Raw genomic sequence first — 22,869 nt, forward strand, 5'->3', positions numbered from 1 at the left:
TCTTATTTCCCAATTCCACTTCTAGAATTGTTCTTAAAATCTCTGGGATATAGTTTGAATAAAAGATTCTGGGAGTAGATTATATTTTTAATTAGAGATTGTTTAGCTTCCTATTTACTGTGCAACATTAAAGAAAAGATTTTCTTCCTAACTTAAAAAAAAGTTTAATTTTAATACTGTTAAAAATCAAAGCATATTATTTCTGGAATATTTTTGAGTCCTGGAGATTTTAGCATTTTAGAGTTCTTTTTGCCAAAGTCTTGTTTAAACATACTAAATAAATTTTCTTTAAACTCATATTTTTAGCATCTTTTAAAAATAGCCATTTTAAATGTTGTCAGTGGTAGCCTGGCCTGTGTTCCTTCTATTAAGGCAGATTCTTTCATGGTACGGATAGCAAGGATTGAGGACTTGAACAGGAAAGCCTTCAGATTAATCTCCCAGGGCTGGAACCAAACAACGAGGCTTTGCCCAAAGTGGTCAACATGATATCTTCGTCGGTACTCAGTGGCTCATGAAAATGTGTTCAAATTGTACTCGTTACATCTCTTACCAGGGCAGGTTGGAAGCGGCTAAGACAAACACGAGATCTTCCGAGCGAGCCAGCCCATCCATCTGCACCAGCAGCTCTGTCTTCATCCGAAGGCTTCCTTCGTGCTCTCCCCTAGAGAGAGAAAGGAGGTGAGTTTCCCCAGGGTAGAGCCTTCGCTTCCATGACAAGGCAGCAAAGACTCCGGGGCTGTGGAACGGGTTCTCTTCCGACTGCTAACCCTTCCCTGCCTCTTCTCAGGAGCCACTCATACTGGAGTTGGAGGAAACAAGCCATTTGGTAGTATTTTCCCACAGACAGTAATAGAGAGGATGTAAGTGAACATAATGATGATAGTGAAAAGAAAACCAAAAGTTGGCAGCGAACTAGAAAATGACAGAAGGGCAGACAGTGCCTCTGGTAGATTGAATCCAGCTCTGTCCACCTGCGTACTATTTACCCTTTTATAAATGGCATAATTGAGAATAATCTTTTCCCTTTATATAGCTGGCATAAAAGAACTTTCTCATTTTTTTCATATAATTTATGGATATAAACTGTCCAAAAAGAGAGATCAACTATTTGTCTGAATCTGTTTCACTCTCTTTTAATAAGAGGCAAGATAATGACATGGGAGGCAGTCTTCTGTGAAAATTCATCCTCCAAGCTCCCATCACCACTGCCAAAGACCTTCCCACCAACAAAGAGCTCACTTCAGGATCTGAACATCCAGATGGGCTCTACTAGTAAATACTGACCATATCTGGCAGGCTGTCCTTCCTCTTCACTTGAATAGATGGCCATAAAGGACAAAAAATGGCTGTCTTGAACAACATGAAATTCAACTTCTCATCTCTGCATGAATCTTGGGGCACCCCAAACCAGGTATGTGGCTTTTAAGGAACTGTGACCCTTACTATCTACCTACCTTTTCCTAGGACAGAAGACCATCTCACAATATAGTTACATATATAGTCAGCATTTGCCCCTAGTTATTATTCTTTTAACATAATAGGGCCCAAGCAGGCTTCCAAGCACCTACACTGATTCCCTGACTATTTGAAGATTCTAGTTTAGAGATTAAGTTCCAGACAAGGAAACAGACATTCAGTACAAAACCTAGAGCACACGCAGGACAGTAGATGAAGAATTTTCCAGATTAGCTCATCAACGCTGTGGGGACCCAGGGATGGAGTGAGTGCACAGGTCACTGGGGTGAGGCAGACCAGGCAGGCTGGGGGCTTTGCAGAGGGGATGACCGCTAGGTCTGCTGGGTTCCCAGCCCGCACTGTGTGGCAGTCTGTTCCCGTCAGGTCCTGTATAGAGAGGCCGAGTACCCTGGCCTGGGGCTGACAGCACCCACTACACCATGGAATCATCCCCTTTCGGTCAATGGTAAGAGTCCCATGGACCTTAGTGGGAAAATGGTTTTCAATGAGTAAAATTTCATAAATTATAGTCTAGTTATATAGTCTAGTTTTCAATATAGTCTATATAGTCTAGTTATATAGTCTATATAGTCTAGTTATATAGTCTAGTTATATAGTCTAGTTTTCAATGAGTAAAATTTCATAAATTATAGTCTAGTTATATTTCCAACAAGCTAATTATTTGTTCTGTATTAATATTAGTTCTGCCTTGATGATAGACCATTACTAGCAGAGGCCATTGATGAATGCAGTCATGTTGAGATTTCCCTGAGACCTGTTTCTTTTCAAGCCAAATGAGCCAAATTTAGTAAAAAGTTTCAGAGAAAAATACTTCTGATCAAGACAGAAAGGTGTTCTTAAAACACACATACACAGCTCATTATAGTCTGAGAAATGAACTAGAAATGAACAGTCTTTCCTGCTGGGGACATTAGCAGACACTTAATCTTTAGAGATAACATATGTGACATGTTTAAATTAGGACATGCAGAGCCACATCCTGATGTCACAGAGAAATGGTGGCTTCCCCGGCTTCGCACATCTTGTCAAGGCCTGGCCCTCTCGGGACTTGGCTCTTTGCAGCCCCGTTCCCCACAGGCAGCCCCTCTGGCTCCAGAGGAGGCGGTCACGGGCGGCTATTTTAAGCCAGCAGGACTATTATGTTACGGCAGCCTGGGACTGTGGGACTGGGTGATCTTCAGGCCTGAAAACCACTCTGTGGGGAAGGGGGGAAGGGAGGATGACATTTCCTCCGGTTATAAAAACTACTTAAATCAGCTATTCAGTTAACAGGACCTAATTTAAAGACCTTTCCGTGTGTCTGCAGAAAATTTGTGGGCTTATTAATAGGCTCATTCTGCTGGTAAATGTCGATGGGCTTCCGACCATCAAACACACTTACAAGAGGGGAGAAGTGATGACCAAAAAAACCCTGTCTGTTACCCGGGAGCCGTGCCTCTCTGACTCATCACCGACTCCAGCTCGTCCAGGAAGATGGTGGAGGGGGCATGGTAGCGAGCAAGTTCAAATAACACCTGGGTGGGAGAAAAGCAACCACATGTTCAAACCCGTATATTTAAAGTTCTCAGGTGCTCCCAAAGAGCAAAAGCTTAGAATGACTATACTATTAACCATCTATGCTGCACTCTGTTATTTCACTAACAACTTTATAATCATTACAGTCATTTCTCCCTAGAATACCCTATAGGGTTGGCTGGTCCAATTATTTCCGTTTGTCACTTGATAAAATTAGATCCAGAGAGATTAAGTGGTTATCTCAAGGTTACTAATCATAAGTAGAGGAGCTTAAGATAAAACTCAATTCCTAAGCTTTCAGCCCATTAGCCAATCCCTGAGAACCCCTGTCAATGTTTCATAGGGACACAAGAGCCTGGAATATGTAAAATCATTTGATGATTGTCCCTAATCCTTTAGGGACAATGAGAGAGCTATTCTCAGGAGGAAGAATTGCTGGGAAAGGCTAGAGTTCCAGTCATGGGTAAAAAAGACAGAAATTTTGCCCCTCTCTGCTCCCCAAGTTACTCCACAGGGTTCCCATACCACCCAACACTGCTGCTTGGTAGGCTCGGGTACTTGAAGGCAACTCCCAGTTGAATAAAATGTTCCATTCCAGAATAAAATGTTATAGACTGAGAAAGAACAGGAAAGCAAGCAGCAAAAGAACAGCCATATAAAAACAAAATAAAGAGCTCTAAAGGGAGATGTGATGGTGATGAAAAGAGTATAAAAAATGAAACCTTTTTTTTCAACCCCGAAACTGATCTCTTGAGCACCACATATAATTCTTCACTGGTTGATCAGAGAAAGCAATCGAGATTTAGAAAAAAACAAAGGTTCTTTAGTTGGCAGAGGGGATTTATTCTCCATGTCACTTAGCACTAGCAAAGCATCACAGAACGAATAAGGAGGGAAGGACTCAGAAAAGCCAGGTTGTGGTGTTCATGAGTAGTAGCAGATCATCCCTTACAGGTCTCCCTAGCACTGAATGGAAAACTGCTCATGTGCGTTGTGTGTTCATGCTCATGCTCAAGTATTTTCCTTTACAGAATCCTATTCATTTGACCACGACAACAGGCTCAGCCTAATGAACTGAAAGAAGAGCGTCAATGCTGGGACACTCATCACACATATAGAGACCACCTTACTAGAAGCAAGTAACTTGTTCTCTTGTCACAATGGCAGCAATCTTCCCAATGAAAAGTTGGATATTAGAACTCTTTATTAGAACCATACATGTTTTTAAGGAGCTCCCTGGGGTGCAGTGAGACCAAGGGGCAAGATGAGACCAAACATCCAAGTGGAAGGAGAACCACATCTGGAGCCTCTGTTTCCATATAGACCACGCCACTGCCCTTTCCACTGCCAGAGAATATACAGAATCCTGGGTAAGTGCTCTGAAAGCATTAGGCTAAAATTTTCTAAAGTACTGGGAGGAAGTTAAATCATAAAATTTGGGGAGGAGGGGTGTTAAAAGATGTAAGCACCAACAGGTGTGTGCATTTGCTAAAGAGACCACTCAACTACTCAATAGCATCAGCTCCTAAGAGGCATGAACATTAGGAGGGGAGGGAGCAACATAACCCAAGGGTTCCCTATAAATAACTCTTAATTGGAATAGAAAGAGAATCGAATGGTAGGAATGCTTCTTTGATTTAGGGGAAAGGTCCTGAAGGGCCATCTTTATCTGAAGGCTTCATAGTAAGGAATTTGACAGCATGACCAAGATTCTTCAGGTGAAGATCTTCTCAAGAGCTCAGAAAATAAAGTAGCTTCTGAAAGGATAGAAGGTGAGATCCTTCAAGGTTAGCAGAGGTGATCTGTTTTCCTCTTGAAATATTTTTTTAATATCCAAAATAAAAATGCATTTCACAGAGAAAAAGACACACAAATTCTTCGAAACTTATAAAAAGATGCTCAAATTCATTTAGAATGAAAGAAATGCATATTTGAGCACTGAAATATTACTTTCACTATCAGATTGTCAAAGATTGCAAAATTGGGTACTTCACAGTGTTGGCCAGGGTGTGGAAGAGCAAACACACTCACCATTGGAGGGAGTGTAAGCTGGTGCAACCCTGTTGGCAGGGAGTTGGGCAATCAGTGATCTTCATTCCCTCTGGCCCAGCAATTCTACTTCAAATAAATTGCTCTACATGACTACATATGCAAAGTCGTGTGTATGAAAGGACTGTCCACTGTAGCTTTGTTCATAATAGCAAGTGACTGGAAACAACCTAAATGTCCATCAAGAAAAGACTGATTTAATATGTTTTGGGACACATCCATGCAATGAAATACCATTCAGATATATAAAAGAATATGCTCTGCTTATAACAGTGTGTAACATCCAAGTGAAAAAAAAAATCCTGCAAGGTATAGAAGGGTGTAGACGTATATGTGGTAGCAGTAAGTTGCCTCTGGGTTTAGGGGTATATATACCCTTTTGTACATTTTTTCCAAAAAGATTAGTTACTTTTTAAATGTATTGTAAAGTAAGGTGAGAAGTCATTTCCTCACTCTTAGAAAACTAACAAAATAATACTGAAGCAGAGGAAAATTTTAGTTTAAAAGAATCCTCACACAGAAGGAAGAGTTCTGGCTAAATGACTTTTCTGCCTATTCAACACTAAACAATAAAATCCATGTAGTTTTCATCTTTGTTGAGAATATTCATAAAATAGCTGAATTTACTCTTCTGTCTAACTAAGTCCTGTCCAGGGAATATAATGTATTCTTCCTTCGAGCATCTTGCAGTGTCTGGTGCTCATAGTTCTAAACAGCACTTTTCAGGATAGGAGATAAAGCTAAACTGATTCTATAGGCATTTTGTAAGAGTTTTGTTGTTCTTCAGCACATAAAAATGGAACTTTTTAAAAAAGTCTTCTGGTTGATGAGGCTTCTAATTAGTCGGATTTCAACTTATTAAAATCCAGCTAACTAGAATCACACAGAACCATAGATTAAGGACAAGCCAACTTCAAGCCCCATCTTTGGATATGGTAAGTTAGATTCAAGATGAAGAACAAAGAAATAGATGTCAACATATATTTCCATGTATTATAATCTTGAATGGGTGATAGATAATTTATGAAAACATATGCATTTGGACCAATTTGAAAACAATATCAAAGTAGTAAATAATAGGTTACTTTTGGTAAATCAATCCTTTAAAAATATTCTATTATGCCTTCCAATTAAGCCAGAATATTATGAAAATAATCCATTTAAGAAAAAATAATTTAAGCATACTATTTTAGAGTAATTTCTTATCAGAAAATATATAATATTTACATTCATTTAGTATTAATTACTTATCAGTCCTTCTACAAAGTGCAATAGTTTAACAGGACTTCTGAGAGGGACCCACCTTACATTGAGGCATAAATCATGAACAGGTATTCTCAAAAGGTAAAATTTTATAATATAAAATATGCCATTGACTATGAATGAGATATTGTAAAGATAGAAGCAATCTCTTAAGGAAAGAAAAAAACATAAAACCTATAAGCTATTAGCACTATGGAGGAATGTTGCTCAGAGCATCTGAATGAATAATTAAGTTTTACATTTCTTGAGTCTTCCTTTGAGTACCTAGTATTAGGAACCAGGATATAGTAGTAGCCTCTCAATAAATGTTAACTGGATAAACTGCACATGCTTAATAATAAATGCTTCTTGAATGAAGGGGGAAAAATAGGCCACTTCAGAGACAATTTTTTCAGTTTCCATTCCTAAGTTGCATGAGTCACAAAAGGGCAGTTGGTCAAATTCCCAAAGGAAGGGAGATCATATTTTGCTGATGGGGCATAATTAATATGTACATATGATAGTCCATCTCCTGGGTTTTGGGTAATCAAGATCCCGGATAAATTCTAACATATAAATCACTTAAAAACAAGTAAACTGTAACATCATTTTTGTACCACTATGTTTTGCTGGAACTTATTCTAACAAAATCAAGAATTCCTGTATCTATGAAACAAACTACTGGTTACCAGAGAGGGAAGGGGTTGGGGCCGGTGAAATAGGTGAAGGGTATGAAGAGGTACAGACTTCTAGTTGTAAAATAAGTCATGGGGATGTGCTAGACAGCATAGGGAATATAGTCAACAATATCGTAATAACTTGTATGGTGATAAGTGGTAACTAGACTTATTGTGGCAATCATTTCATAATATGTATACATATTGAATCACTATAATGTACACCTGAATCTGATATTGTATGTCAATTATACATTTAAAAAAAAGAATTCCTACCCGAACAAGTTTTTCTGAATCTCCTCTCCATTTGCTGACAATGGTAGATGCAGAAATGTTAAAGAAGGTTGTTTTACATTCCGTGGCCACAGCTTTGGCCAGTAAAGTCTTTCCTGTTCCTAGAGACACAGTGGAGAAAGTCTGATTGGCATTTGAGCTTCCTTTCTCTGCTTACAGACAGAAGTCAGTGTCGCAAGCAAAAAAAAAAAAAAAAAAAAAAAAAAAAAAGGAGAGCGGTTCCTCAGCTCTCGTTTGCCCCATTCTGATATCCTGATGTAAGGACAGATGAGCCAATTCATCCTCTGCATGCACACTTAATACCAAGACCAAACCAGAAATATTCGTTACCTGGAGGGCCATAGAGCAGTAGTCCTTTCCAGGGAGAGAGAATTCCTGTAAACAGCTGTGGGTACTATGGGAAAAGGAACAGTGGTGAGGTTGGGTATCTGTATGTCAGTCACACCCTAGCACAGGCAAGCTGGTGAAGCTGGAGTGAGCACAGCCCGACTCTGAGAGCCAGGTCTTCCGTTTAGGAAGGCTGGCTGCTTCTGTATATATCTTATATATCCCAACTTGACTTTCACACGTGATATGAACGTGTGGCTTAATTTATGAGGCTTTTTAAAGAGCAACGTTTTTTAGGGAAAAGAAAGGCATATGTGTGTACTCTCCTTCTCCATTACAATAGTTATTTCTTATATGCATAACATCATTCCCCACCCCACCTCACCCCTGCCCTGAGCTCTATATAAAGACCTATCAGATATGAACTTTAAGAGAAACACTAGAACCAACAAATAAAGGTGTATGTGAATAAAGCACAAAACTGTGGTGAGCCCGGCTGGTGTAGCTCAATGGTAGAGCATCAACCTATGAACCAGGATTCCTGGCCAGGGCACATGCCCAGGTTGCGGGCTTGATCCCCAGTGTGGGGCATGCAAGAGGCAGTCGATTGATGATTCTCTCTTATCATTGATGTTTCAATCTCTCCCTCTCCCTTCCTCTCTGAAATAAATAAAAATATATTTTAAAAAACAACTGGATATCTTTTTTAAAAAAACAACAACTGGTGAAGCCTGATGTAGAAGTCACATAGAAGTTAGGAACATCCAATGCAGACGGCATTATGAGACACGGGCTCCAAATGGGACATGCATGACTTCAGCGAGTCTCTCTCATAGTTCAAATTCAAACAATCTAGAGGGTGGGTAGGGTTGGTAGAAAACAACCAGAAGCAAAGATAATAGTAAAATCGTAACTAGCTATTAGTTTCTTGTTGATGCTAATGTCAAAATCTCTATGCCATCACATACAGAGCCTATGATACCATGGAGATAGCACATCCAGAGAGCTTCAATGAGATGTTCTAGCCTATCCAAAAGTCTTGTTCTAGAGCCACTCAGAGGACATGGTGAGTAAACTTTCACCGAGATGTCCAGAAGTCTTGTTCTAGAGCCCTAGAGCCACTCAGAGGACATGGTGAGTAAACTTTCACTAACTCTGAGCACCAGTATATTGCTTACCCCCCAGTCTTAACACGGGAAATAAAAGGGGGGCGGGGAACACAATCCAAATGTATTGATTTCATCTCATTAGAATAGAAGCATCCAAAAAGCAGGGGCTGCATGGGCTCGGTGGTAAAAATAAATAAGTTATTGAATAAATTTGTAAACCTGATTCTGACCACCAGTATATTGCTTACCCACCAGTCTTAACACAGGAAATAAAAAGGAGGGAACACAATCCAAATGTATTGATTTTATCTCATTAGAATAGAAGCATCCAAAAAGCAGGGACTGCTTTGGCTCAGTGGGAAAAATAAATAAGTTATTGAATAAATTTGTAAACCTGACTGCAGGAGATTACAGAAAATTATTTGCAGCTCCCTCCACCAATAGGCAAAGTATATTTCTCTACCACTTGAATCTGGACTTTGCCTTGTGATTTTGGCCAATGGGACGTTAGGAAATATAAGAAGAAACTTGAAAATATAAGACTAGCTGATATGAGGAATATAAGAAGAGACATGGGAAATGCACATGGATTGGGACCTGCCCTTTCTTGCTTCTGTCTGGGACTCTCTGCCACCATGTGAACACCAGCTTGCCTGCTGGAGGCACGTGGAAGGCCTCAGCTGTCCCGTTTATCCCAGATTTCCCAGCCTCTCCATCTTCTCCAACCATCCTGGCTGATGCCCCAGACATGTGAGTGAGGCCAACCAATATCACCTGAAAAAGAGATGGGCCAGCCCAGCTGAGCCCCTTCCAAACTGCATACCCACAAAACTGCAAACAGATAAATGATTATTGTTTCAAAGGCACTGCATTTGGAGAGTGTGTCTGTTATACAAAAGCTGTCATACACTGACCTTCTCATCACCATGTTTATAACCAAACATAGAGAGTCTTGTTTTTTCTTTTTCTTCCTGTTCAGTGAGCCACTCCGTACAATGACTTGTCAGCAGCAAGCAATGAGCACAACAGGCTGGCTCACTGGCCAGTGCCCTGGAGGGAGCTGCCTAGTCTTTACAACCAGTCAAAAGCAACGCCTCAAAGGATGGGTGTGTGTGTGTGTGTGTGGTGTGTGTGTTGTGTGTGTGTGTGTGTTGGGAAATATAGATCTATGAAAACAAAATAAGTGGCCCTCTCCTACAGGAGATATTTCTACTATGGTATATTTTTAGGGAGGCAGACTAATTTGAACCAATCTACAGGAACTGACAAGTCATATATGCTTCAGTCTTAGATCTAATATTATCACTTAGAGCAGATACCTGCCTTGAAACCTCGTGTAACATTTCAAACTGCCTAGAATGGCATGGGCCTTGGTAGTCCAGCATTGCCAAAGTATAGGCAAAAGGCTAACTTGTGGACAGAAAACATCCTGGGCTTCTCTCCCTAATGGGTGTTATGACATACAGCTTGTCCAATGGATATGAATAGAAATACCCCCCAAGAGGCTTCCCATCCTTACCTTTATAGGATACACCACAGCTTCTTTGACTAACTGCTTGGCTGCATCGAGTCCAATAATGTCATCCCACTTTATGTTTGGATTATGGAGATAAATGTCCTGCAATGCACATTTGATCATTTTGTTAAAACTAATGTTTTCCTCCACAGCTGCAATAAACATGGGAGCCACAGAATACTTGACTTACAATAGGACATAAAGAGCTGGTGATAAAAAAGTTTATGTTAGATATATGTATATATGCACACTGTAATTTTGGTTCACCAAAGGGATGCCATAAGAATATTCAGTGATTTTCCCTGAAGAAGACATTGATTATATAATATGTGGGGGGGGGGGGGGGGACCTGACAATGGACTATACCCGTCTTCAGTTAATAGCAAACCAGGCTGATTTATGACCATAATCAAAGAAGCTACAGAACATGCCTTCAAATTACATGCACTTTTACTGTGAAACATAGTTCCTAGCTGGTGCCTGGCCTCTCTCTTGCTCCTTGATCTCGCAAACACTTTCTTAATTTGTTGCATGAAAGAGATAATGCTCCTCTGAAACCAATTTCTCTTTTTCCCTAGTGATCACTCCCTACTTCCACCAAGAGCAATTGCTTCTACAGAATTCAAGGAAGCCAACAACCAAGCAAAAGTGAGTTTTCCCCCTTTATAGTAGAGCCCTGTATCAGCCACCTAGGTTAATCAATTAAGGTAGCTTTTACTGATAACTCATTTACCGTTTCCAAATTCCAATTTCACAAGACGCCTCAGAACTGTCACTCAAGGGCCTTTCTCAGTAGGAGCTGTTTCAGGCAAACTGAATATCTAGAGTGTTACATTAAAAAGAGAGAAAAGCCTCCTTTCGAAAGTCATTCTGAGGATTACGCAGCAATCCGGAAACTATTTTTATAGTTATTTAATTTTTAAATAAGTAATACATGCACAAGCTCAAAAACATAAAAACATTTTTTAAATGCTGGTGAGATGTTATGCTCCCACTCCTGTCTTCTGTCCTCCCAGTTCCCTTCACCCACAGGTAAGGACTTTCATTAGAGAGACTATTCATACAAGTGTTTCTGGTCATGCATAATATGCATGATCCATTCCTGGATGGGGACACAGAGAACGGACTCAGTCTCCCAAGATCTTGGGAGAACCTACCAGGTATTTAAAGCTTGGACCTGCATGCCCACCAGCCACTCATAGATCTCGCCCTCTTCTAAAGTTGACATTGAGTTCCACATGGAGGTGTTTAATTTCCCAACAGGGAGTTTTTCCTTACAGCAATCAAGTGTTATTAGTTAGAACTCAACAGGGTTACCTCACGAAGTGGTGAGCTCCGTGTCATGAAAGCATTCAGAGGCTGCTGACTGCTTCCCATGGTACTGTAGAAAGGATTCCAGATGGAACCCTTTCAGGACACTTCCACTCTACAACTCTATAATCACTAGTCATGTTATCCTTTTGCAAAAACAATAATGAGACTATTGATTTTTGTGACCATAAAAAATATTTTTCTCTGCTCTCTTATGCATCCCAATTACCACAGCCTGGCTCAATCCCTCATCCTCTCTCACTAGTAATAACTTCAGAGTTGGTCTCCCTATCTCCATTTCTTTGATATCCATCCACTACACTGTCAATAGAACGAGCTATCTAAAAGCACATTTGAATACCCCAGTCTCAATGGACACCTTTGAAAGGCTCCCCACCTGCTGCAGGCAGGTCCTCCACCCTGGGCCCTGTTCACTGGGCCCTCACTCAGGAACCCTGGCCTCTCTCTCCAGCCCCATTTCCCAGAACTCCTTGCGTCTTACATTGCTCACTGGAAACACTGCTTAATCAATACAATTTCACAGGTATGTTCCTTTTCCCAGAAAGTTCCCCGCCATCTGTCTTATACTTATTTCCTGGATAACTTCTTCCCTAACACTTCCCCTCCCTTTGGCACAAAACACTCCTCCTTTTTATGCTTTCGAAGTCCACCTTCCGCTGGGATGAGAAACGCTTGCACGCAAGGACTGTGTGATTGGGTCACCTTTGCATTTCCAGCCCCCGCTCATGCCTGACACATAGTAGACATGCAGCAAACAACTGCTGCACTGAAAGAGAGCTGAGCTGCAGACGCTGAATTACTCAGTCACGGTCCAGCTTTCTGCACCATTTTAAACATCTGTCGGAGCCTGCCTAGATTTCAGTCTTCCATGAAGTTAGAGAAAGTCTGCTATAACTCAGGAATCTCTTCTGTTCCCAAGGAACTTGCCCAAAGTCACACAGCTAGAAAAAGGAGGATCTAGACATCAAATCCAGCTCATCCAATTCCAGAGCCTCTGTCATTTACCAAAAGACTTCCCTGCCTTTAGATTCTGGGGGGCAGGCAGCCTTGAAAACTCGGTAATCTGGATAGTAAGCTCTTTCCTACTAATCTTGTATTTCATGGAAATTTCCACTTGTGAAATCATCAGACTCCTGACATCTCTATTTCCAGGCTTTGACTGTTTAAACAAGATGCAGACATGCTCTTTCCTTCTCTAAGAGGCTTGCTTTCTTTAACTCTTGGCTCAGCCTAAAACCTTTCACCCGTCTGTCCCTTACTTACTAAGTCTTTTTGGTTTTCTTGGCCTCTATAGTGAGATGGTGGGCTTTTTATATTGTAATTTTATGATTCTATAATTTATTTATCATGCATTATTGTGCCTCTAAACAATATGAGTGCCTTTGCAAGTGGGGGCACTTTATAAATAAATGATCATATTTATTGTTATTAATAAAAGAAGCAGCCCACAATGCTCCAGGAGCCCCAATCCGCCTCTGTAAATTGTGAATTGAGTATCTGATCTTACCCGGCTCACCACAGCTGCCAGTTCTCGCATCTCACTGTTCATGCCAATAAATGCACTCAGAGGTTTCAGCAGTCGTTCCTGATGATGGGAGCAAAACACCTCATGTTATAACATTGCTTCATAATTTAGGAAGAAAAACAGGGCATGGATCACAGTGACACAAGTGGTGGTGGATTGCTGTGACCTTCTACCCGATCTCAAGGTTTCTTTGACTCAAAATGATATCTCTAAAGTTCTTCTGGACTTTGGCAGTTTACAAGATGAATGACACATTTTAGCCACTTACTGCAGGGTCTGGGTTACACTCAAAGCTATTCGAGCCAAGTTCGCTGGTTGCTCCTTTGATAGCGTCTGTGAGCAGCCCTCGGAAGTCAATGATTTGGCCCTGAAAGGGAGTAATGGTTTATTTACACCATTAAAACTTGAGGAAAGACTATCCTTAATAGCTCGGCATCATTAAACCAAGACACATTAATGTTCCTTGGTGTGTAGGCCAAACTGAAAGTGAAGCTTTAAAATAACCTGCACTAATAATGAACAAGGTAATTTCCTGAAGTGAGGGCACTCTAGAAAAAAAAACCAAGTTGTAAATAAATTCTTCAGAATGAAGTTGGTTTAAGTGGAAATTCACAAGCGTCTTTCAGTTCCTGACACAGATCATCTGCTTCCTTACATGTCTATTTCCCTATACTGTCTCCTCCTTTTGGAACATTACACATACAGGAAAGACTCATTGGCCCAAAAGTAATGATAGTTCCTATTTACTATGGACTTTCTCAGTAGAGTACCTGGCACGAAGCTACCTTGCAAGGATTATTTCCAATTCATTTTTTAAAATTTTTAAATTACAGTTTATACTCAATATTATTTTGTATTAATTTCAGGTGTATAATATAGTGGTTAGACAATCATATACTTTACAAAGTGTTCCCCCCCTCTCCCCCCATATTTCCAGTACCCACATGGCATTATACATAGTTATTACAATACTAGAGGCCCAGTGCACAAAATTCATGCACAGGTAGGGTCCCTAGGCCTAGGGCCTTCTTTCATTCCACGCCGCCCCCTGGTGGTCAGCGCACATCATAGCGAGCAATCGAACTCCTGGTCTCCCAGTCAAACTCCTGGTCTCCCTGTAGAACTCCCAAGGGGACACTTTGCATATTAGCCTTTTATATATTTAGATTATTGACTATTTTCCTATTCTGTACTTTACATCCCATGACTATTTTGTAACTACCAATCTGTACTTTTGATTTTTTTCTAAGTCTTACAACACTTCTGCTAGTCAGGTGTGATAGCCTAGTTTCATAGATGGAAATAAGGCCAGGGAAATTCCATGATCTGCCCAGGGCCACACAGCTAACAAGTGGCTTCAGGCCAGGATTCAAACCCAGATACTTGTCTCTCATACTCCCTCCAAATCCACCTTGTCTCCCCTCTAGGAAGAAGGAAATAGTAAGGATGTGTGCAAAAACAAATAACAATAATTATAGTTGGCATTTATTGAGTGTTTATTGTGTGCTGGACACTGTACTAAAACCCTCCATTTATTATGACATTTAAAGTAACCCTATGATTATTTCCATTTTGCGGCTGAAAGAAATGAGGTTTAGAGAGATTGAACAACTTGTCCAAGGTTACACAGCTGGGAAGGTCTGAGCCGGAGTTTGAACCTAGACAGACTGATTCCAAAGACATTACCTTTAGGAGCAACATGCCTATTAAAGTTGCAAGGGGGGCTGGGGAATCCTGAAGCTGAGGGCCCTACCATGGCAATGAGAGACACACTTTGGAGATCAGCCTCCTGGCCATACACCCTCATTCAGCTTATAAACATCTGAAATGCTAGGGAGAAAATCATGTACATTTTACCCCGAGGACATTTCTGCTGTGAGAGAATTTACAGCCAGACTCTTCCAAAGGTTAAGTGCTGGGTTAAATAGTCCCTTCCTTATGACCTGATCAGACACATCCATCCATGTGAACTTGAGGCATTCAGGAGAGAAACTAATGCCACAAAACTGCTAGGCACAAAAGTGGCTGAAAATACAATGAAAGTAGTGAAGGTAACCAGGGACGTGTTTCTCCATGGGAGACACAGATTCAAATGGTATCTCCAGCAATCACTCATATATTTGAGGCCCTGAAAAGAGTCAGTTCAGGCCAACAAGACAGCTCCCTTGATTTCCAAGGAGATGCCCCCAGCTTCCTCTCTAAATATGCACAACCCAGAGTTGAGTATGGCTGAGAAGAGTTGACTAGAAGTAAGAACTTGATCAAAGAAAGAAAAGAAAGATGACTCTTAAAGAAATACAACTCTAGAAGTTACAATCAAGAGATATGTTGGTGTTGATGCTACTTTTCATTTCCAAGTGACATGTTTTACCTGCCTTTTGCCTACATTCACCCAATTTGGGTCTTTTCTTTTGAGAAACTATTATTTACAAATCAGGACATGAGGTTCGTCATGAAAGAGGTAGAATATCTATCAAGGACAAGATCAACTCTCTGTCAACATAGGTTTCATGGTTCACAGGAAATTACATTCCAGGTGAAGCCATACCTCCAAGGAGAAAGGTGACACCACTAATCAACAACTACTGACAGGCAGAAAAGGATGAGTATGCGGCCCTTTTTTGTGGTTGTTAATCCTCATCCGAGGATTTTTCCATTGATTTTTGGAGAGAATAGAAGGGAGGGGGAGAGACAGAGAGAAAGAAACATGGATATCAGAGAGACACATCGATTGGTTGACACCCACACGAGTCCCAACCAGGACCAGGGTTCCAGGCTGCATTGGAGGTATGTGCCCTTGACCAGAATCGAACCTGGGACCCTTCATTCCGCAAGCCAATGCTCTATCCACTGAGCCAAACCAGCTAGGGTGAGGTCACTTCTTAAATAATGTAGAACAGTCATGCCAATGTTTATTATTTTAATCACAGAATTGTAAGCTGAAAGGAACATTAGAAACCATCTCTTCCAAATATCTCAACTTGCAAATGAGGAAACTGAGCTCCTTAGAGATGGGGCAGTTCATTCAAGTCCATTCATCTAGAAGGAAGAGTCAGACCAGAACCCCAGGGTTCTAATCCTTACCTAGTGCTCTTCCTAGTTCACCTCACAGCCAAACTTTGATCATTACATAGTAACTTTTCTGTTTGACAGAAATAACATTTCTATTTTCATTTTTTTAAAAGAAAAGGGGATTTTCCCTTTCAGTGTCAGGTTCATGAGTTCTACTTACTCTTTGTGGATGGACATTTTCTCCTCCACGGCCTCTGTTGATTCCTGATATAGTTAAGCCAAAGTCGGCTCTCTCCATGCCAGGGTTATTGACAACCTCCTGAAGAAAGAGGAAGACAGGTAGAAGTCAAAAGGGACATAGAGATGCTGGTTATAACTGCCTATTCCATTATCCCAAATCAAATGGCAAATGCTGGAGGTCAGTTCTGTAAATGGGGAACCCCATGTGTAATTCGGCCACTTCTGTGCAGCCCCAAGATGAACTAACAATCTACCTGTGCCACATGGAAGAAGCTGGCCTTGGAAGCAAGCAGCTTTTCCAATGTCTCAACCCATTCCCACTTGCTGGCTTGTCTTTTCTCCTGGGACCAAAGGTGTTTGTGGCCAGGGGTGCTGAGTTTGAAGGGCAGCAGCCAGCCAGCTCCTGTGGGATTTATCTGCTGCCCTTCCACTTCCCTTCTGCCTGCGTCAGACTACAATGACCAGACCACCCAACCTCTTTGAGGGTGAGAGATTCCTTTGACCAACTGACTTTTGTGATTACTTCTTTCTACCCCCCGAGACATCTTTGGCATTAATTATGTTTCACAGTCTCTATTGGTTCTGTTCCCTTAGAAATCTGGTATGTTTTGTCCTAGATCAGGAATCTCTAGGCCTGTATCTCCCAAATCAGGAGCTGCTGGTCTCATCCACCTGCTGGACTCTCTCCTCTTGCTCCCCTTCTCCCCCAGAAAGTCCAGTGTAGAGGTCTGGGGTGGGGACCAACCGTGTCACTTCAGAAAAATCCAACAGGAGACTCTGAGGCCCAGCCACACCCAAGACAACCTCTGGCCCATATCTAGGAACCCAGGAAGGTGCTTCAGGACAGGAAGGCCTGCTGACTACAGTTACCTCAAATGGGAGGATGGGACTCTGCAGCAAACAGGTCCTCCTGCCATGCCTAGGGCTCACCCCTTGAGGGCTGTCACCCAGCACTCAGACCAGGGGAAAGGCTGGGGAGGGAGGAGCCCTCCCACTCAAAGTCAGAAACATTCGGAAGACTAGGAATTTGCTTGTAGTTTTAATCCAGCGACTTGGAAGAAAATCTACAGTGTAGTGAAATCATACAGCAATTTAAAAAAACATAGGTCCTCAAAAGAAAAAAGTAACTGTTTTCTTGGGGCTATTTCTCAGTCACCTGCTTTTTTACCAACACCAAGCAAAGCTGTCCTGACCTGTTTAGGATGTTCCTTATACAGGGGTTTGGCCTCCCCTGGCTTCCCCACCGTGGTTTTGGACCGTGGCCTCAGCTGACTGATCATGGGAAGATTTTGACAACTGTCATTCATCACCCTAGGGGAGGAAACAAAGAACTTGAAGGAAATTATTCTAACCACTTAGTCTGAGGTAACTAAACAACGTGTGGAGCACACAGAGTTCTTGAAAGATAGACAGGTGTACCACAATAGGGCCCTAACATCTGCACCCCCCTATCCTGTCCATCCAAGCCTGACTCACTCAATCTACCCATTAGATTCTTGCAAGACAGAGCTAGAGGGCCACCTCCTCCTAGAGGCCCCTGACTCACTCTCTGCATTTCCCTTTCATGACCCATGGCTTCAGCCCTTCTGTAAATAGCTTTCTTTTCCTAAAATGCTTTACAAACATCCTTCCCTTGTTTCTTTCCACCTCCACCCAGCTCCCACTCCCCCTTCCCTCTGGAAGAGCAGGGGAAAGGCACAGGAGGAAGGAGTCCTCCACCCAGATGAATGAGCATAGGAAAGCCTAGGGATTTGTCCATGGTTTCAACCCAGTGTGCTGGGTGTCCTTTGTCTACTTAAAATGCCTCCCATCATACTGTGCACAATAGATGCCAAAAGGGGCTAATGGAAGGAAAGCAACCTTACCTCATCTGTTGTCACAGGTCATTCGTGTTTATAAAACAAATTTTCACCAGAATTGTATACTTCAGGCAAAATGAATTAATGGGGCTGGAAGTCAGAATTGGTGGCTAACTGAGGTGGCGATGGGGGTATTGACTGGGGAGGGAGCCTGCTGGTGGACTGCCAGCAGTGGTAGTTATGAGTATATATGCCTTGACTGTATCTATGTTATACATCAGTGCAGAGGTAAAATATACTTGTTCCCTACACACATACCCACATCATCAGGTGTTTGGTTCTCTCATTCTCTTGCCCTCTCACGTGAGATGCATTTCTAAAATTTTTCTCCCCCTGTGCTAAGTGGTCTCAGAGAGCTGCCATTTCAACTCCATTTCTTTGTGAGAAAGAAAAAGTTGGTCATGTCTACTATAACCATATAGCTATTTGGCCAGTGAGACCATCTATGCCAGGGGTCCTCAAACTACGGTCCACGGGCCACATGCAAATACAAATATTGTATTTGTTCCCGTTTTGTTTTTTTACTTCAAAATAAGATATGTGCAGTGTGCATAGGAATTTGTTCATAGTTTTTTTTTAAACTATAGTGCGGCCCTCCAACGGTCTGAGGGACAGTGAACTGGCCCCCTGTTTAAAAAGTTTGAGGACCCCTGATCTATGCCAACAATACCAACAATGTCCACACGTGGCGACTCCAGTATTGGGCCCAATGGGGTAAATGTCATGAGAGGAACAACTGCCAGTTTATCAGGGCATCTGTTTTTCATCTGTAGATTAGGAACAAGAATGTCTGCCCCTCAGGTCTTTTGCTGGCACAGCAATGAAAATCTATGAAATGAATACCAGACATTTCATAAGTGCAAACCCTTGTGAATAGCATTGACTTAAATGAAGTAAGAATAGATAGATGATGATGAAGATAGATAGATAGATAGATAGATAGATAGATAGATAGATAGATAGATAGATAGATATAGACCTATATAGAGAGTTAAATTTGCCTCAACACCCTGTGGGGCTGTAAGGAAACAGGGAGCCTATTTTCCCACTGGAGGCAAATGATTCACAGATTTGCTTTACATGACCAAAACCAAGTGCACTAATGTGCAAAGCAACACCATTCCTTTCCAATCAGCTCTAATGATTGTAAAATTATTTCTAATATGGAACCGAATTCACCCTGTTAATTAACTTCAGTCACTAGTTCTAGGCGTGTCCTGTGGAATTTTGCAGAGAAGATCCAATCTCTCTCTAGAGAGTGAAAACAGCTACTGCATTGTTGTAGGGACCACCCCCACCCCAAGTCTTCTGTTCTTCAAACTAAACATCTCCAGTTTCTCCAGTCATTCCTAAGGTCATCTGGCTCCTAGATTCTTACTCATCCTGGGCACCTTTAATCCAGTCTTCTGACCAGAATGGAGCCACCTCCTACTTTCCAGACTATTTCTATTGATGAAACCCAAAACCACATTAGCAGTCACACTACATTGTTGACTCACACTGCATTTGCAGTTCACTCAGATTCCTAGGTCTCTGGTTTTGTAATAGGGGAGGTATTTGTTGTGAATCTTTGGATAGAGTTTAAATCATATTTCATTAAATTTCATCTTGTTATTTTGGGCCCATCTCCGAAATTGTCAAGACCGTATGGCATCCTAATTCTGTCATCCATCACATTAAAGAAGTTTTCCTTCTTGGGGTCAGCTGCAAATTTCTAAACTGGGAGCTTGCTCTTTGGTGTGAGATGCAAGAAATAGGAAAAGGCACTTTCGTTTGTTAATAGCCAGTCTCATGATACAACCTCTCATTTCAACAACTATCTTTGAGTATAAAACTGTAAACAAACACCATTCATTATTTTCCTAGTTATCCATCCTGATCCCAGCCATTTGCTATCCAACCTTCATGCTTGCGGGTACAAACATCTACTCAGAGGAGAGCTGAAGGAACCCCAAGCCATCAACCTCTATCCCAAAAGGGAAGCAAAGCTCTCCAATGACATTCACTCACAGAATGTTCTGCCAGGTAAGGAATGCTGAGCTAATTTCAAGCATGAACGTATGGCTGAAAAATAATCAGAATCTAAATGTGTTCCCCAAAGTTGGCCTCTTAAAATGTTCCTCACTGGGTCTATTCAGAAGTACTTATTTATTACCAGAGTCTGACTAGCTTTATGGCAACTATAAATAAAAGAATAACATTTGGTCAAAACAATAAAACATTCCTAAAGAATAGTGCAAAGCAAAGGTAGCCTCAGGCAGCGTATTATCACAAAGCATTCTGGGCTCCACAGCCATTTTATAAATGATGCCAAACAGTCCTGTGAGGTGTCTGACCCTTCCTTCTTAGGCTGCACACCAGGGACTGGAGTCACCAGGGCAAGGAACTTAGTGGGGCACATGGAACTCATACCTCCTAAAGGCCTAATGGGTTGCTTGTGATTATAATCTAAGTTTTCTTCAATTGCATTCTAAGATTTAAAGAAATTTTGTTCACTGACTGAATGGCTGTGGGGCCCCTACTAAAACCCCATTTCAACCTTCCCCTAAGGTTTGGGCCTTATTATAACAGAAAAATCTACAGGCCTTCATGCCCCAAAGCTATGCCGTCCTTGGCACCCATGTCCTTGCACTCCTGGCCATTTCTGAACAGGCTCTGACAGTGGGTGTGGGTTGGGAGTGGGAAGAAGGGAATGCAGAGGACACTGAGGCAAGAGTGGTGGGACCTTGTGTCTCCCCAGAATGATCAAGAGACAGAGGAATTCCATCATATGCTGCAAGTCCTAAATGAGATTTGGATTTGAGAAGCTAGAGAAAGGAATATAAGATGAGTGCCAGAAAAGGAGGAGAAAATAAAGGCCTGATTATCTTCAGACAGGTCAGGACATGGGCGTGCACAAAGAAACTCAGGTATGATTTTAAAAGGGAAAATAATATTTCTTGGGTGCTCAGTATGTGCAGGGAACTCACTATGTATCAGAAACATGCTCCTAGCTTGTCAGAAGCAGAGCCCAGAATTGAACCCAGGTCTTTTCATCTCTGAGGTCCATCCTTTTCAAACCACTGAGCCGAGAAAGACAGAGCATGAGTGGGTGCAACTATTCGCAGTAAAACCAGGAGAACTGACAGACATTGGCCCATGTCCTGGACATTTGTAACATGAGCGAACACATGGCTGGGGCCACTTAAATCACATGACCACAGCCTGGTGCTGCTGGTAGACAGTCATGGAGCCTCACTGGAGCATCTTCTGAAAGGGTCCCACAAACTCCTAGAGTTGAGTTGATCAAGATGAATTACCATTTACTTTACCTTCTGGCCTTCCCTCCACTTCTTGGTGGTAAGTTACTTTCTGCTGCAGCAAAACAGATATTGGGAGGAAAAGGAAAGAATTTCATTTTTAAGAGAAAGTGATTTTTCAAGTCTGTTTGTCCTTTTACATTGCTTTTAAATTTGTGCAACAGCCTTTTGGCATTTAAAGACTCTAAGCTACTCTTATCTAGAGAGGAGTGAAACTACCAGTGAAGAGAAAGAAGCCCAGGCTTCCCAAATGTTTCCAGGTAGAGAAAGACCCCAAAGGCCTTGGATATTAAACCTGCTGGAGACCATGGACCTAGTGACAACTCCAGTATGGGCTTAGTTACCATTTCATTAGGTTTTCATGAACTTGAAAATATTTTGCCTTAGTCTGTGGGACACCAATATGATTCCATGAGTCTGGCAGATACTATTTATCAGTCGTACTCTGCCAGTTTACCTGAACATAAAGATTTAGTGTTCATATCCCAGGAGAAGGCATTTCCAAGCTAGATCAGAGCTGGCAATTTAGAAATCAGATCATGTCAATAATAGTCCTAGTGTCCCAGTGGTTAAGAGTCCTTGCTTTCTCTGCCATGACTCAGATCCAGCAGCCAAGGGCTCTGAACCCTGCACTGGAAAGGAGTTTAGATAAAATACCTCTCTCAGACCCCTTCCAGCTCTGAGATTCGGCCCTAGCTATTTTTAATTGACATTCCTCTTGATTTCCTGGTCCCCACATGAAATGTTAAAGTTTGTGGCTTAACAAGTGCCTTATAAACAGGACAATGATCTCCCTTGGTTTATAATTACTTCCCCCACTTACAGACTTCTAAGTCAATGTTACTACAAAACATAGGGCCCTCACTTTAGATCTTTCCTCCAGCCAGCCTCCTTGACTGTTAACCTATACTGGGTCTTTGCAAAATATTGATCATTATCTGGATTGATGGCTTTCTAAAGCATTTCATTATCTATACATGAGCTATTAGCTTCACCAATACTCATTTTCATGTTATTTTCAAGATAGATAATAGGTCTTCCTAGCAAGAAAAGAATCTTCTGTCATTTATCCTCTTCTAACAGCTCTTTCCATCTCTACAGAAATGAAAGTAATGTTGGGCTTCTAAAAAGAACCTGTAAAGTATATGATTGTCTAACCACTGTGCTGTACACCTGAAACCAATACAAATATTATTGAATGTAAACTAGAATTGGAAAAAAAAAGGACCTGTGATACTCTGAGGTTTTGCCTTCATTGTCCTCAAACATGTTCCTCAAATAAATGCCAACATAACTAAAGGAATGTCCATGTCCACAGATCATATTTAAATTGCACTGAATCTAAGGGAAGCTACGGGATCTGTCTGGTCTAGTCCTTCAGTACAGCATGAGGG

General features: G+C 41.5%; 1 protein-coding gene and 1 long non-coding RNA gene across 2 annotated transcripts in view; one reads left to right on the forward strand and one right to left on the reverse strand.

The window, feature by feature from the left end:
* KATNAL2 (katanin p60 subunit A-like 2) overlaps positions 1-22,869 on the reverse strand; it is a 66,709-nt gene that overhangs the window by 12,116 nt on the left and 31,724 nt on the right. The window contains exons 4-13 of the mRNA XM_005865734.2: positions 21,488-21,530; positions 17,511-17,628; positions 16,298-16,396; positions 13,334-13,432; positions 13,048-13,125; positions 10,212-10,310; positions 7,587-7,650; positions 7,239-7,357; positions 2,902-2,993; positions 554-664 (exon numbers count right to left, since the gene is read on the reverse strand). Coding sequence (XP_005865796.2) covers positions 554-664; positions 2,902-2,993; positions 7,239-7,357; positions 7,587-7,650; positions 10,212-10,310; positions 13,048-13,125; positions 13,334-13,432; positions 16,298-16,396; positions 17,511-17,628; positions 21,488-21,530 — 922 coding nt within the window. The remainder of the gene's footprint in view (positions 1-553; positions 665-2,901; positions 2,994-7,238; positions 7,358-7,586; positions 7,651-10,211; positions 10,311-13,047; positions 13,126-13,333; positions 13,433-16,297; positions 16,397-17,510; positions 17,629-21,487; positions 21,531-22,869) is intronic.
* On the forward strand, positions 611-20,195 carry LOC102257702. Its single transcript, XR_001362027.1, has 6 exons — positions 611-681; positions 1,145-1,414; positions 4,026-4,364; positions 8,554-8,649; positions 10,787-10,856; positions 20,043-20,195. It is a non-coding gene; the product is annotated as an uncharacterized LOC102257702 (long non-coding RNA).

Source organism: Myotis brandtii, unplaced genomic scaffold (genome assembly GCF_000412655.1).
Source record: "Myotis brandtii unplaced genomic scaffold, ASM41265v1 scaffold212, whole genome shotgun sequence".
Taxonomy (NCBI): Eukaryota; Metazoa; Chordata; class Mammalia; order Chiroptera; family Vespertilionidae; genus Myotis; species Myotis brandtii.